At 41.0% G+C, this 16,500-nt stretch overlaps 1 protein-coding gene across 2 annotated transcripts; it reads left to right on the top strand.

Annotated features, from left to right (window-relative positions):
- Window positions 1-725: 725 nt before the first annotated feature.
- On the top strand, window positions 726-9,097 carry prox2 (prospero homeobox 2). Of its 2 annotated transcripts, none has more exons than XM_068339207.1 (5): window positions 726-798; window positions 2,134-3,725; window positions 5,735-5,842; window positions 7,024-7,218; window positions 8,378-9,097. In XM_068339207.1, the coding sequence occupies exons 2-5, from the start codon at window positions 2,187-2,189 to the stop codon at window positions 8,543-8,545; spliced, it is 2,010 nt and encodes a 669-aa protein (XP_068195308.1). In that variant the 5' UTR covers window positions 726-798; window positions 2,134-2,186; the 3' UTR covers window positions 8,546-9,097. The 2 variants fall into 2 exon arrangements, with proteins under 2 accessions (XP_068195308.1, XP_068195307.1); XM_068339206.1 differs by lacking the exon at window positions 726-798 and adding an exon at window positions 869-982.
- The last annotated feature ends 7,403 nt before the right edge of the window (window positions 9,098-16,500 follow it).

The raw sequence follows: 16,500 nt of genomic DNA on the forward strand, positions 1-16,500 counted from the left end.
GTCATTTAACAGAATAGAATAGAATAGAATAGAATAGAATAGAATAGAATATAATAGAATAGAATAGAATAGAATAGAATAGAATAGAATAGAATATTTTTAGTGAATTAAAATACGCCAGAGAGCACACTGGATTGTTTCAGTCAAAGTTTTCCAGGGTGTGTACTCGCCTCTTCTCTTTGTGTTTATGCCGTCTGTTTATCATTGCTTCATTAACTGCCAATTAGTCTTAGGAGTCTAATTATCATGATTTCCCACACATATACAATAACAACCCAGTCTTACACTCAACACCTCTTTATTTTACTTTTTTTTTTAATTATATGGTCGCTACGATTATAGATAATAAAATGTATAATTTACGTGTGATTTTCGTCAGCTAATGTCTTAATTTAAATGGTTTCAGCATGAAAGCCAAGTGAGCTCAGATTAAACATATAACAAAATACAACATTATTAGATCTTTTTCATTTTTATTTGTTCATTTTTCCAGTTATAGATCAGAACAGCAAATGTAACGCACATGTTCAAACAAGCCTCAGTCAGTCGCTTAACTTAAATTCATTGACGTTGCGAAGGTTTGAATGTCACCCTCTAACCACTTGCAAATTATGTCTACCGCACTTTGCAAATACTTTCCTCTTCTTGGCTTTATGAGGGAGAGATGTGAGACCGCATCGCTGCTTTAGTCGTGGCCACGCCCTGGCTCCCTTTCACGCATCGACTTCCATGCACTGTTCCTGTCAAACTCGCAGTCTGCGCGGGCCAACAGCGACTCTCCACGTCTGGACGCAACAGGTAAGGTCCCGTCACAGCCGCTCTGTTCAAGCGCGGTTCGGGGAGGGTGACTCTGTGCCTGATGGCAACCCAACAAGCCTCTTGTCATTTCAGACTAGTGAGTTTTATTAGATTTACTTCCTTCGGTGTTTGAACTCTCACGCATGCTTTTACTGAATAACCGCGAACTCTCATTTGATGCTTGGTGAGTTTTTAAATTCAATTTTATTAAGTTTATTGAGTAAATATTTCAAGCTTTCAACTCTGAACATTTTGCTTGGGTTAATGTACCACTTTTTTCAAAATTTGAATTTTCATATATATGTATATATATATGAAAAAAAATATACAGGTATACACACATACATATATACACACACACACCTCTGGCAGAGGTTGTCAGCTAATACACACATTTTATGAATTCACATTTAATCTAAAACTTTGTTCAACAGGACAATTGAATCTTCTTGTTTTTTTTATATATTCCTGAAGCAATTTGATTTTTCTCATATAATGTTTATATTAAAAGTAAGAAATGCAACCACAAGTTAGAATCAATTTTCTTACCAAAATATAAATTAAAAACTATGCTTTCCATCCCATTCCTGCCATTCACACACACAGTTTTAATTAGTTTAACAATGCACTCACAGCACATCCTCTGAATATTTTTAAATAAATGCTCAAAGGACAGAGGCTTTATAGGGCGATTGAGCTTTTTATTTTTAGTAATGAGGATCTTCTCTTGATCATCCCTCAAGATGAAAACCATGAAAAAGAAAGAGGCATTCATGGGTTTTTTTCTCTTGCAAATAAAATACACAGAGCTGGTTCTTGTGTGGCTTTCATAAGATGACATTTATCTTTTATTGATGCATCTTAGTTGTTATTTTTTATCCTTTGTGTTATTACAAGCCCAATTATTAAAAGCCCAACAAAAGATTGCTGCCTCATATGTATATATATATATATATATATATATATATATATATATATATATATATATATATATATATAACCGACGGCCTAGACATAATGATTTCCAATGTAGTTATTTTAAAATACTGTAATGTGTTGTTTTGACTTTAATATACAAAATAACAAAAATAATCCAAATTTCTTTATGTGAATGCAATAATTTAGCATGACAAAGTACTAGTTTGAATGAAAATGTTCAGAATAAAAGACAGAAGTTAGAACTTAGATGTCTTTTATACTTTGAAATTAAAAATAATATGTAATTTACAAAATGATAACTATATGATGTATAATTAATAAAAAGACTATGAACTGAATCTTGTTTTAATGTTTTTGTTTTCATTATTAATCGTTTTCCATTTCCTGTCATTTTAGATTTTTTCTGCAAAGCCTGCAGTCGAAGCCTCAACCGGCTTTATTCAGTGAGGATGAACCTCAGTCATCCCGATCAGAGCGTGCACAACTCCAGCGAAGGCTGTTCAGAAGACGATAAGCCTGACGTCATGTTGCCTTGCTTTCGCAGAAGCATGTATGATGAGCCTCTGGCTTCGTACTCCAACAGATCCATCATCTCCCAACTCCTCCGTAAGACAATCCACAACAAGAGGTCACTAGATGAAAACCACTTTTATCTTTCCACCTCGACTGCTGCAGACTCCGGCCAGGAGGACCAGAGCAGCGTCTCATCAAAGGATAGCACTGTGGAAGCTTCTTCTCCCAGTGCTCACGTACCTGCAGGAACCAGTCCAGAGAGAGAGCATCCCATAAATGAAAACCTGCAGGCTAAAAGGGCGAGAGTGGAGAACATTATCAGGGTGATGGCAGGCTCTCCCAACAGCAGGCCGCATGAAGACTGTGAGAGATCTGACACAGATGCCAGAGACACAAGAGAGGCCAGAGAAGCATACAGAGAGAACAAGCGTAAGCAGAGGCTGCCTCAGCACCAAGAACACAGTGTTGGAGCGCTGGTAAATAGAAGATCTGGAAGCAGCAGCAGTGAAAACTGCAACACCAAGGACGAGGAGTGTCATAAGCTTAAAGAGCAGCTCCACAGCATGCAAAGGCTCCTGCATCAACTCCAGGAGAAGTTCCTTCAGGTTTATAATCAGGAAGACCCTGAACAGAATGAAGGAGACGAGACAGAAGATGCTATTGAACGTGACACCATGAGAGAAAGTGTAGCATCACTCAGTGTACGAAACGAAGATGTTTCTGAGAAGGGCAGCAGAGTGTTTGCAGAATGTACAGACAGAATGAAAGTAGCTGGTTATGTGGCACAACAAAGAGAGAGTCAGAATCTACAAGAGGCATTGAAGCTGGAGCTCTCCAGGGCTGTGAATGATTGTGTGGACAGGGTGTTCAAGACGGTGTTCTCCACCGAGTTGGACCTGTCCCCTCAGCAGCACATGTGCAAGTCGCAAGAGATGCAGAACAGCGCAATTGTTGACAGGAAGAGTCAACAGGCCAGTTCCAACCAGGAACAGCCCCAGCCTATCGAGGCTACAGTAAAACCTTGCTCTTTGGAGTATTATGAAAGCTCTGATACTCAAAGCCCAGAGGACCAGACAGAGGCACTGTCACTGGTGGTCCGCAAGCCAGCGGTGACCTCTCTGAGCTCTGTCTCCCCAACGGTGAAGAGGCCTTATCCTGTACACCAGACACCATTTCAGTTCAATTACAGCACCCCTCTGCATGACAGCCAGATCCTGGAGCATCTTCTTAAGTACGGGCCTCACTCCAACTTTGGGGGTCTCCCGTGTGTGCCACCATCAAGGACCTCCCCAGATTCTGTGGACCTCCCCTGGGACACCATTGCCATGAGGTCCAAGGTAACATCCAGCCACCTTGGCCACCACCCTCGTGCCCTGGGACCAGTGTCCGTCGACAATCTATGTCTTCCTCACGTCAAGATCGAGTGTGGAGAACTGCAAAGCATGGCTGAACGAAACCCTTATATGTCGCTCAATATATCCTTTCACTTAAAGAAAAATATTTTCAAGTAGTTTTGCTCTTTTTAAATATTTCTTGGTGCAGAAAAACTTCAGAAAAATTACTATATAGTTTATTGAGAAATTATTTTTTTAAGCATTAATAATTTACAGAAACATTAAATCCTGTTATTCTACATTATCCCGAGTATATATTTGACATTAACTTACATTATGCATTAGTGCTTTTATGTCATACAATATATATTTCATATTATATATACTGTATATATATAGTATATATATAGTATATATACTATATATATTTTATATATATATACTATATATATACATAAATATATATATAAATATATATATAAATACATACATATATATGTACACACACACACACACACACACACACACACACACACGCACGCACGCACGCATGTACACGCACGCACACACACACACACACACACACACACACACACACACACACACACACACACACACACACACACACACACACACACACACACACACACACACACACACACACACACACACACACACACACACACACACACACATATACATTTCTTCCATCTGAATAATGGGTGGTTGGTTGGGTTTCATTGTAGCATGGACAGTTCTAGTAACTGACTTCAAGGAGAATTTTTTGTTTGATCTCACTAAACCCATAGAAAATTATAGAATCTTCTTTAATCTGAGCAGAGTAATGACTTTAAGTTTAGAAAAAGACAAATAAAAAGGAATACAAGGCTTTGATAAGAATTGCCCAGAACAAAAGCCAATTTTTCAAAGGCAGAGAGAGCATCGGTTTCTGTTTCAGGAAACGTTGTTTTTTCAGACTTGAAAAGGTGCAGGATCTATTTCTCTATCATCAGAGTGATAGGGGTGCATCTGAAAGGTCACATCTGAGTGCTGGTGAAAATCAAAAGTGCCTCCCAACCATAACACTTGAGCTCTTGTCTTGAGCATTTGTTGTTGGATACCCTTCTCGGGAAGTAGACGACTGGAATTATAGTGTAAGATAACAGTAGTTAGTGTCATATAAACTACAAATAATTGAAGTTTTATTCAAGAAAAAAAGTCCGTTATTTGGAATCCAAAATAAATTTTTCTAATTTCTTGGATACTGATCAATAGCAAATATCATGTTTCACTTTTTTCACTTTTTCTTTGTCTGGTTTAATTGAAACACATAGGATATATCCTGTTGGTTTTTTTTTTTACAATTCAGATCACCCTAAAAAAATTAAATAGTCATAGAATTGTTTAGTTGTGTTGAATGTGTTATTGCAAGGCATTAGAGAGGAATATTATGTGGTGCCTTTCAGGATTCATTTTATCTTTACAGTGCAAAGAGCTCTGCCTCTCTTTGAACAATGCCACATAAATCTTTCATCCCATCATCCTTATTTCAAAGGTAGGGCAGCCTAATAAAATGTATGGTGCGGTGACCTGATAAGGAAATATTATGACCTGAGGCACGGCAGTGGTCGAAACAAGAAATGCTCTTCATTGCCATAGGCAGGAAAACTCAAGCAGATACCTCCGTTATTAATATTATTGATAAAGAAATGATGTGCTTTTCCACAATTTTACAAATACGCCAGGGATCTCAAAACATAATTTAAAATATTTTAGTAATGTGAGCAAATTTTCTCATTTTCTCAAGAGTTTTCCCATCGAAACTATATATGGCAACATGTGTCGTCTTTAAATCAAGTCGGATCCTTTTTCAAAACATTTCAAAACAAGCTGCCTTAACTGCCAGGCATGAAGTGCTTCGGTCTCTAATTAAAAATCCCTAATCTAATTCGTAATTCTGTTTTGCCAATAAGCACATGTTAGGGTCATTATTGACTCCCTGGTTAATGCCGAGCTGTTCTTTAGGGAAATTCAATTTAGCTGAGGATTGAAGCAACACAATACTCAGGTCTGCTATCACTTTGCACGGGGTTGTGTTTCTGCATGCTATATTTAATTGTCGGCTTTTCAGCCTTAACGTAAGTCTGAACATCCAGGAGGGTCTCACCCCGAGTCACCTGAAGAAGGCGAAGCTGATGTTCTTCTACACCCGCTACCCCAGCTCCAACGTGTTGAAGACCTTCTTCCCTGATGTCAAGGTTTTTTTTGTTTTTTTTGCTACATTTAAAATTTCAATTTTTGTTTTTCAAACAATATGCAGAATTGTTTGCCCTGTGTTTTACTCCCCAGGATTGACTTGTCAGTGTGTGGTTGGGGCAGAATAATTCAGCAGTGTGTCGGAGGAAAGAGACAAAAACGCAGAGGGTTTAAATAACAAAGCCACTGAGCTGCTAGTATGTCCTGGGGGCAGAGGGAGATACAGGGGCATTCTCTCTTTAAAAAAGCCACTCCAGTCAGCAAATGGTGTGACAAAAGACTCTGTAGGCAAGGCATTACTATTGAGTGTCAACAGAGAGTTGGTATTAGAGACTTGTGTGGCAGCAACCAAACACAACATCCTGTGTATTTTGGCCTTGGTCTCGTGACATGCCTCCACTGCTGTCTCGTTTTTTTGTCTTGTCTTTGTCACCTTATCTGCGTCCTATTGTTAGCTCCTCTCATTCATCCTATTAGTCCCATCTATGAATTACTTTTCAGTAGGAGCTGTGTATGAATCCTGTTTATAACACAGGATCATAGCTCTTTTCTGGATTTCTCCAAACACCTCTTGGGTTTCACTCCCATCCCGGCGCTCCTCTCTTCTTGTTTGCCACCACAGTCCTGGTTCTCTAAGCCAGCGTGGGCCTCTGGCCCTAGGTCTGGTCTGACCCTAGGGGTCACGGGGGAGGATGCTGTTGCTGTAGCCCCTGTGAACGTCTCCTCCTTACTTACAATCCAGTGGTGGGAAGTGGCACGGGACAAAGGAACACCTAATCCCAGTGTCTGATTCCATCCTATCAGCGAGGCAATGAGAGGAAAGCTTCCTTCTGTCCTTATAGCTGCCGCTTTCTCACCCACCACACCGGAGAGAAGAAGCGTCTTTGATGCAGGCCCAGCCCTTAGGCATTTTTTTTTCTGTCTTTCTGGATGAGGGGATAGAATAACATGACTAATGTCAAGACTGAGTTTAGAAATACAGAATCTGACAGATGTTTTTTTCACTCTAGACCTCGGTGTGAAAGGATCAGAACAATTAATTTCACATAATGTGATAGAGTTCTTATTTTGTTCTAAATCTGAAAGTGCTGCATTTCATTCACTTGCATATATAGATTATTTTGGTCCCTTTAATCACATGCTTAATACATTATATGTTTATTTATTTTCTCTTCATTCCCAGTTTAACCGCTGCATCACCTCCCAGCTGATCAAGTGGTTCAGCAACTTCAGGGAGTTCTACTACATCCAGATGGAGAAGTTTGCCCGCCAGGCCATCGTGGACGGCATCAGTGACGTCAAAGACGTTACGGTTAGCAGGGACGCGGAGCTGTTCCGGGCACTGAACATGCACTACAATAAAGCCAATGACTTCCACGTAAGTGTCATCATTAGTCATCCGTTCTATTTGTATTGTTTCCATCATTCAGATCATTCCGATTTTTTCCAGGTGAGGTTTTGTCTTAAGGGGGTTGGGTGGTGGGGGTGGGGGCGAGTGCTCTATTTAAGTATGACATCTTCTGATCGTACTCACCACCAGAAATTGAATAAACACATGTCCCAAAATGCTGAACTGCTCCTTTAAAGCACAGGTGTTGACACATCTATCACAGCGGTTACTAAGCTGCTGAGGCATGTCCTCCTGTCAGCCTGTAGCAGCAGTGTAAGTGAGTGCTGACCTGTTTGTCCCATAACACCTGTGACTGGCCAGCCTGTGCAGCCATTATCTAAACTCCAGAGTGATGCTTTATCAATCTGTGGGAAGAGGAAGCCACAAAATCCCACTAAAACAACTCAGGATTAGAGGACCAGTACGCCTGAGCGAGACTGAGATTGCTACTGATGCGGAATGCTGAGAAAGACGCTGTGGATTCTGAGGGAGAAGGCCGTTTGGTGGGAAAGGGACGAGACCGTTTTCTTTACCTTGCAACCAAGACATTCCTTTCCCAGGGATGCTTTTGTGTCAGGAGATGAGGGAAAAATAACTCATGCCAACAACTGTTGTGCTAACCAGTCAGTGGATGGGAAACCAGGGCCGTGGCCCAGTTTTCTCCCAGCACCCCTTCCATCTCGACTTTGTATGGATCCTGCTGTAGTTATTGGACACTCCAGGATTATTCCCCCATTTTTCATCAGTCTGAAACTCTCATAAACATGTTACTTTATGTTGTTTAATGTTCTCTTCTGGCGCTATGTTGCTGATGGGATTTGTAATCAAGCTCTGAGCATTCGGGGTGGAAACCCTAGGAGGAGAAGTCACCAGCAGTTAGTTTAGCTTCAAGAAAACAGCAAATCAAAGAAGCCTCTAAATGAAAGTTAATGATTGCAGTATTGCATTCATTGGATGTGTGCAGAGAACAAAGAAATGAACTCCCTTTCATCGGTCTGAGTGTTTGAAGAATGCAGGTCTTCATTTCACATGTTTTTGACTTTGAGAAGACCGAAAACAGATTTTAACACAGAACACATCAATTTTTTTTTTTTTTAAATTATTGCCAGTAAATTGACTTCAGTTATGAACGTCCATGTTTTTGCAGGTTCCAGACAGATTCCTGGAGGTAGCTGAAATCACCCTCCATGAATTTTACAATGCCATTGCTGCAGCCAAAGATTCAGACCCTTCTTGGAAAAAGGCCATATACAAGGTGATCTGCAAACTGGACAGTGACGTCCCAGAGGAGTTCAAGACGTCTTCCTATGTATAGTCTGCACTGTAGTTATCACGGAAATGTGACAGTAAATTATTTCTTTCCCCATTTTAGTGCATTTTAGTGAGGTGAGGATGTCAGATAATGAATCGCGCTGTATGTTCTATTTCATCAGTGAGCAGGTAAATATCCATGCTCTTGTGCTTTACTCTATTTATTAGTGTATACTTATATAATCGGCTCAATGCATTTCCACAGTTTGTAGGTGTGTAAAAATGTTTACAAGCGTAATCATGATTTTGGATAATATTAAACATTAGTGTAGCCTGATTAATTTCAACTGCAAGATTTTTTCCCCTTTGGCATACCATCAGTATTACTTTAATTCCTTTTCGTTTAATAGCTGTGCATGTCGTGAAAGTGTTCATGTGTCGCTGTTATTTGTTGCATAGTGTTCTATAACAATGTTGTAAAGTATTAGTGTGACAGAATATGCATGAGAAAATGCAAGCGACTGGTTTTTGTTATCATGTATAAAGGTCTTGTAAAGTGCAATCATTTTCAGACATTTCAGTCACATACATTGTACTGGATGATTATTGACATTAAAGATGCAGTAAATTATGATATAAAACTTGTGTATTAAAGGTTTCTTTGGTTTAATTAGTCAATGATCTCTATTCATATACTTTAACAAGTAAAGAAAAAGTTTATTCAGGTAACTTCTCCCATATGGAAACATCGTCCCTGTCGGGTCCATAAGGTACCTCTAATCCAGCAGCCGACTGTTAATTGTTCCCTCAGCTATGCTGTTTACATTGTTCAATGAAGTCAATGCAAGTGAACTTTCTAAGGCCTACATTCACTGAATGGCCGCTGCGGATGCAGACAACTGCCATATCTTAAAAAAAAAAAGCTACAATGCATTCCCTCCTAATGACTAACGCCTGAGGTGACCTCATGTCAGTTGTGCCACCAAAGCAAAATTCCACAAAGCCATGGATGCTTTCTTCCAGGCACACGGTCAGTAAATGCTGATCACACACACACACACGCACGCACGCACGCACGCACGCACGCACGCACGCACGCACACACACACACACACACACACACACACACACACACACACACACACACACACAAACGCATGCGCACACACACAGAATTTTGGTGATGATCCCAATGTCACATGAACAATAGATGAAAAACTTTTGATGCCTCCACTTCATCACAAGTCCAAAAACATAACAGTGGAATGCAATCAAAATATAACATTAGAAAGCCTTTTCAAGTTGTACATTTTATATAGTGCCATAGTATACTAATACTACTTTTAGATGTTTATACACATTGCCTTTAATCAATAAAGACAGGCATTCACCATATAGAGCAGCTTGATCCCCACTGTCTTGTCACTTTACATTGTCAACACCTGAAATGAAAACATTTAATTGAAAAACTTGTTCGACATCCAAGCACCAATTACATCAGAAATGATAACATTAAGGAAATTAAAACATTAGGTGAATTGGTTGATGACGAAGACTAGAGACAATAAACCTCAGTAATCTTTTAATAGACATTTCCTTTCAATTAGATCTGTCTTATTCTTCAGTAAATTGATTTACATTCTCAACTCAATTAAAATGCCTCTGGTTGAATCAAAGTGCTAGGCTCAAATTAATTTGTTGTGTAACATTTTCTGAACAAGACTTAGTCACCGCTGATATAATGAAAGAAAACAAAGAAAATACCTTCAGTCGCTGACCTGCCTCCGGCTAACAAGGCTCCAACTTAAACGGAACGAGATGAAATTACATTCCGCTTTTGAGATAAAGCAAAGCAGGCCTTGTAATGAAGATGGAATGAAAAGCAAAAGGCAGCAGGACGTGATCAAATTAAAAAAAAACTGTTTAAAAAGATGATTTGTGTTATGTGTTTAAGACAAATTGCAGATTTTGATTAAGCTGCTTTATCCTCAGCTTCACACTGAAAGAGACAAAATAATGAGAATTTAAACAGGACTGTTGCGGCGCTCAAAGAAGGGGATGAACAGAAAAGGGTAACAGCATCATCTAGTGAATCTCTGCTGTAACACATGCACCTCAGTCAGGACAATGGAGCACTGTGGTATTTGGTGAGCACACATTGTTTTTAACTGCTTAGGAAATTAACAGAAGTCTTAAAAAAATTATCTCAACACTCATAAATTAGCCTTTAATTCAATCACATGTTGCATAAAAACACAGATCCTGTTGTGCACAGGTCTCTCCACAAAGAGGTGCACTTGTCACTGTGTGGAGATCTGCAGTTCAGGGATTCTTCTGTGCATCTCAGAAGGACTTCAGGGAAACGGACACTGTGAAATCTTTGATAATGGCATTTCATTTTATACGTTTGTGAGTTAGAAACCCACGGCTTACTGTATGTCTGCGCTGCTGTATTAATGAGAAAATGAGTCAGTTTCTCTTAAGCAGGGTCCCAGAGAGACAAAGGCAGGATCAAACATCCCCTGAGCTGGAGACAAAAGGGTCTCCAGCTCAGGGATGTTTGATCCTATGGGGCTGGGGGGCATTGGGACGGTCCCTCTTGTTTAATCTCCTTCCCATAGTTCCAGGCTTCTCAGCAGGATCACACTGGGAGGGCGCAGGGAGCAAAAAATAGTGCAACTTGAGAATGGAGACCACTGACTTTAGGCTGCCCTTCAGACAACCACTTCTTGGTGTAGTTTGGTGTGATCACCAGTAAATCTTTATTAATTTTAATTGGAGCCCCCATTTAAAAGAGCAATTAAAGCGGATTAATCGAGCCCATCCCGTATAATGTCTTCTGTTAATTAGTTTGTCAGCACTGTTTTAATATCGCTTAATGACTTCATATTTCAGGGATGACATTAAAGGGATGCTGAAGGAAAAGAAATGGCCTTATCACAATGCACTGCTTTAATAGGAGATGTCCCCCAGCAGTGGGCAAGGTCAGCCCTGGGGCCGCTGGGGAGGGAGAGGCTTCAGGACGACACAGAGGCAGACCCCTCCAGGGAAAAGCTGCTTCACCGCCACACAGTCAGTGTGGTAAACAGGCATGTGCAGTCCCTTATTCACTCAGGCTGCAAGCATGTCTGGGAAAGAGATGAACGAAAAAGGGAGTTTGTCAAAGTCTGACAAACTGTTGAGAATACCTCGGAAATTGTCAGACGAATGTTGAGGAATGAGGTTGGAAGTTCAGCATTTTTCTCAGTTATATTACTTGAAATGATCTTTTGGCTCCTTTATATATTTTTGTCTTTAATTCAGTAATGTGACATAAAAGCTTTTTTTGACAGACCGAACAGGCCGTCTTGTTATAAAACCATCCATCCTTCCATCCAATTTCTATAAATTCTTATCCTTATGCAGAGGGCTGGAGTCCATCCATTGGCTGAGGGGTGGAGTACACACTGGACAGGTCACCAGTTCATCACAAACAACCACCCACAGTCTACCTTTATATTCACACCTCAGGGCAGTTTAGATACGCCAATTAACCTCCATCACATGTGTTGGGGCTGTCGGGGGTAACTCATGCAGAGAACACATGAACCCACACAGAGGTGTGGTTTTGATCCCAGTGGGTCTTGCTGTGAGGACACACGGGTCCGCCGTACCTCCTTACCGTGGATACACAGAGGAGATGATGCTTTCATCTTGTGTCGGTTTGTTGGGCAGGTTGTCAGCAGGATAATACAAAACCTTCAGAATGGATTTCCATGAAACTTGATGAACGGGTGGGTCTTGGGCAAGAATTGACAGCATAAACAGATGCAAGCCCAAGTACTATAAAAGGGTAGATTATTTCATTTTCTGTAACACAGTGAAATCTACATTTTATTTTAATTTTATTTCTGTTGTTCTTACTGTTTTTCCAGAATTTCTCAGGTAACAAAAAATATGTAGGGGGCTGTACTATTAATGTAACCGTGCATCTATCCAAATATAAATCTGCCTCCCCCAGATCTTAATATGTTTAAGAGGTTGTAGACTAACCTGAAAATTATGGCAACATGACCACATTATACTTGTTAGACTGTAATATAATTATTATATTTCTCATTCATGTTTTTGTTTTCTAATTTTCTGAATGGAAATCCCACCACATACAACAGGTGGACATTAACATGGAGTTCAGACACTGGACCTCTGCCTTTTTGCTCATGTTAAAGTCACAGATTCAAAGGTGGGCAGCCAGCAAGAAGTTGATCAAAACCAACAGCACATCTCCTTTATTGCCACCCTGACTGGCGTGCATCCCTGCTAATTTGAGTGTGCCTTCACACCTCCACTCTTCTCAGCAGATTCATAAATCTCATTCCCATTATCCCGCTAATTAGCCGGGATTACAGGAGCATGTAATGCCCCCGCTTCCCAATAGATTGATTGGAGGACGGTCTCTTTGTTTTGAAATCACTTCCTGATTGATGTACAGAGCCCTAGTTTGCAATTGTAATGGCCCAGATGTTAACAATCAAATGCGTTTCCGCTCCAGGAAGTAACAGTCTGTCATGGAAGAGAAGCCAGCCGAGCGTGTAACGACACATCACAGGAGTGAGGGGAAGGAGGGATGGAGGGAAGGAGGGACGGAGGGATGGAGAGGGGCTCGGTATGAACCCTGGCTTGGATTACTATAAGAGGGCATGATGTCCATATCTATACCTTCACCTGAAGTACATGTGCTTTCTCTTGTTCTGGAAAATTATTTATATTGTATACATTCGTTTTTTTATTATGTCATTTACTTATAATGAAAAAACGATTCATTTAAAGCTCCACATAGACTTCATTGAGGTTAGAAGACCCTTTTCTTTTCTAAAATTCTGTCATCATATTAGTGTTAAAGGTGTTATCTGTGCCATCTCTCTCACTGCGCCTCCTCTGTCACATCCACCCGCCTGGTATTCAGTAGAGGGCACTATTGTCTAACCAAACGGCTCCTGTGCCTGCCTCTTCATTCCTTTTTTCTTACCCCTCACCAATAAATCACTTTCTCGGATAGTTAATGGATATAGAAGCAGATCATGAGTGAGCTATCTGTGGGGCGATAATTTAAGTGAAGATCCCCACACTGATTGCAGTGAAAGGTTATTTATTTCAACAATAATGCAGGACACAAAGGGGGAATCTGGGCAAGATTACCAGGTAGGGTACGCTAGAGTGCTCATCTCCAATGGAGCAGCGTGTAAATTGGGTTCACTTTCCCCAATGAAAATACAGACTGCAGTTTATTTCAACTTTATGCACATGGAAGGCTGTGCTTCCTTCCCAAGGGTGGCTGGGGACTTAGAGATGGCTGTGCATATGAGGGAGAGGAGGGTGGGTGTAGACCTTGAAAAATGCCCCTTTTGTCCCTGAGTCGTTGGAAGGCTAAACTATTGAGGTATGGTCCCCCATCCGCTAGTTCCCACTCCTCTAATTAAAAAACATGATGACAATAAGGAAATGGTCTGCACAATGTTGGCCTGGATAATGGATGGATCAGGCACAGGCTCCCTAAATGGAACTGAGGTAAACTCTTTGTGTGTGTCTGTCTTTGTGTGCTTAGGTGGATAAGAGTGTATTACTGGGCATGGATGATATTGATTGATTGAGTTGATGCAGAACTGCAGGGCACAGACGCCAGTTTAGTTCAGACTCTTCAGTTTTCCCCTCATGCAGAAAAATGCGTGATCCAAACCCAAATGACACGACTAAAATGAGAGAGAGAGAGAGAGCAGGAAATAGCTCCATAGTCTGCCCCGTTTGATCGCCACAACCTGAAAGTAAAGAGCACCACTCAGTCCAGTCCAGCATCACTCCCAGTAGCCTCTGATCACTGGGCTCCACAAACAAAGCCACTGCTAAAACCATGCCAGTGTTGAGTATAGGCACCTAAAAGCCACTGCGTACCAAGCTCAGCACAATCCATAGTACAATGTACACTTTTACATGTCTGTCATGCTGCAGGCTTTCAACTATGCTGTCAGCCAAGATATGCATCAGACATGGATCCAATGCTGTGTGAGATATAACCATTGGGTAAAGGATGGGAGCCCTTGAGCTGCATGATAAGCACTGTCACCGAGACATAACGTATGTATCTATGCTTTTCTTTGCTTAGCGCTTCAGCAGGCTTTGGTTGACTTTTCCTGGGATAGCAGGTGAATCCCCCCGGCTCGGCGCCATTGCTCAGGAGTGAGAGGATCTAGCAGCGGTGTGAACATAGTCTACAGAGTGAAGGGGCAAGAATAGCAAAAGGCAGGTGGAGTGGGGGAGCGTCTTTAGGAAGGTACGGTTTGGGCTCTCCAGGGGCGGATCTCTGTCACCAGATGGGGCTCCCGAACATCAGACCCCTTCCTCAGGGTGATAGAAGCCAAGCAGCCCTCTCACTTCCATCCAGATGGGTGGATCACAGGTCAAATCGTCCCAGACGACTGACTGGGGACATTTGGGTGGCTGGTCCCAGGGGACAACGGGAGACAAGGAGGAACCTGCCTGAGACTGGCAGCTGCAGCACTCCTTCCTGGCCTAACACACCCGAGGGTCTGCCTGCTGCTCAGCTTGCGCCCCAGTGGCATGTGACAAATGGTGACATGCTTCTGTTCCTCTGCTTTGTTAGATCGTTGGCCCTGACTGAAAGAGGCACAGTAGGCATTGCCTATATATCTGCAGAAAGGGGGCAGACTCCTCTGCAGTTTCACTGAACGCTCAGACAAATGAAAATAAAGTGATATCATTCCAGCGCATAAACGTATGCAATTTTCTGCAATAATGGTGGGTAGAGGAGATGATCATATGCACTGCCATCTTTTTATTTACATATGGATGAGTCCATTTTTGTTTTTATGCACACTGCTCTCTTCATTAAAATGTGCAGTCCAAGTCATTCAAAGAAGGATCATATTTCATGGAGAAATAAGAAAACTTCTAAAGGATTTTGAAGGAATAAAACAAGAAAGAAGACAACTGAGGAAGACCTTTCACTGAAGTTCTAGCAGCCTTTATTAAAAGTATGGCATGATTGATAACCCGTCAGTCATTGGAATATTTGCAGCCAATCCCTTCTCTCGTAGCTAGCGCTGCTGCCCGCCCTCATCCTTTATGCCCCTATCACCCGAAACACATCCACTTGCCATTGAAATCCTGTAATTGAATGAGTTTTTGTCATTATTGTGATTAATCATATTAATTTGACCTAATTAAGAGATGGTTCTAAGTTATGACAATTAGATTAATGAAATTAGTTTTAAGTTTTTTTTCCACTCATCCTAATAAAAAAAAAGGAAAATCAGACCAGAACTGTTATGAAACAGTTTGGCAATCTGGATTTTGGGACTAATTGAATGTCTGATTTTATTAATGATGAAATTTATAAAAGTCCTTGAGGGGGAAATTAACGCAGATTCAGCTGTTAAGAGTGGAAAATTAATTAAAATTCCTGGAGATATGCTGTCATTAAAGGCACAGGCCCTGTTAACCCTTGTCCTACTGTGAAAGGCTAGTGTGTACACACAGGGGATCCGCATATGAACTGAACTACGATTCCTGGGCTTTTAAGGATGACAAATAAGCTGTCCCTTTGAACTGGGGCTATTACAGGTCCAGTGCTGAATTTCTCTGCATTTGTTCAGGTTTTTAGTGTCATCAAATCAAATGAAGAATGTAGTACAATATCAGCAGTTCCCTGATTTGTACTTTTGGATGCTCTGCGTTGTGGTTTAAAACTAACTAAGGTAACCGTGTCTTTGACGTTCTACCTGTTGTTGTTTTTTATGTTCGTTTGGTCCGCCAGCCAGTTAACACACTGGTATGGACTGCATATGTGAATAATTATCTGAAGACTTCCCATGGAATTGTATTCCAAACATGGTGCCCAGACAATGCATGCTGCTGAATTATGTTTTGACAAACACTGAATAGATCACCACAAAATCTGGCACAGACATTAACATCCCTCACGCGATGGATCATAATACCTAATGCCATCCCGTTCCATCAAAT

The sequence above is a fragment of the Antennarius striatus genome, chromosome 17 (genome assembly GCF_040054535.1).
Source record: "Antennarius striatus isolate MH-2024 chromosome 17, ASM4005453v1, whole genome shotgun sequence".
NCBI lineage: Eukaryota > Metazoa > Chordata > Actinopteri > Lophiiformes > Antennariidae > Antennarius > Antennarius striatus.

What these genes read in the sequence shown, in the direction of transcription:
- prox2 (XM_068339206.1), top strand. An exon ending in CCTTCTTCCCTGATGTCAAG is followed by an intron (nt 5,843 to 7,023) that starts GTTTTTTTTGTT and finishes CTTCATTCCCAG; the next exon opens with TTTAACCGCTGCATCACCTC. An exon ending in ATAAAGCCAATGACTTCCAC is followed by an intron (nt 7,219 to 8,377) that starts GTAAGTGTCATC and finishes ATGTTTTTGCAG; the next exon opens with GTTCCAGACAGATTCCTGGA.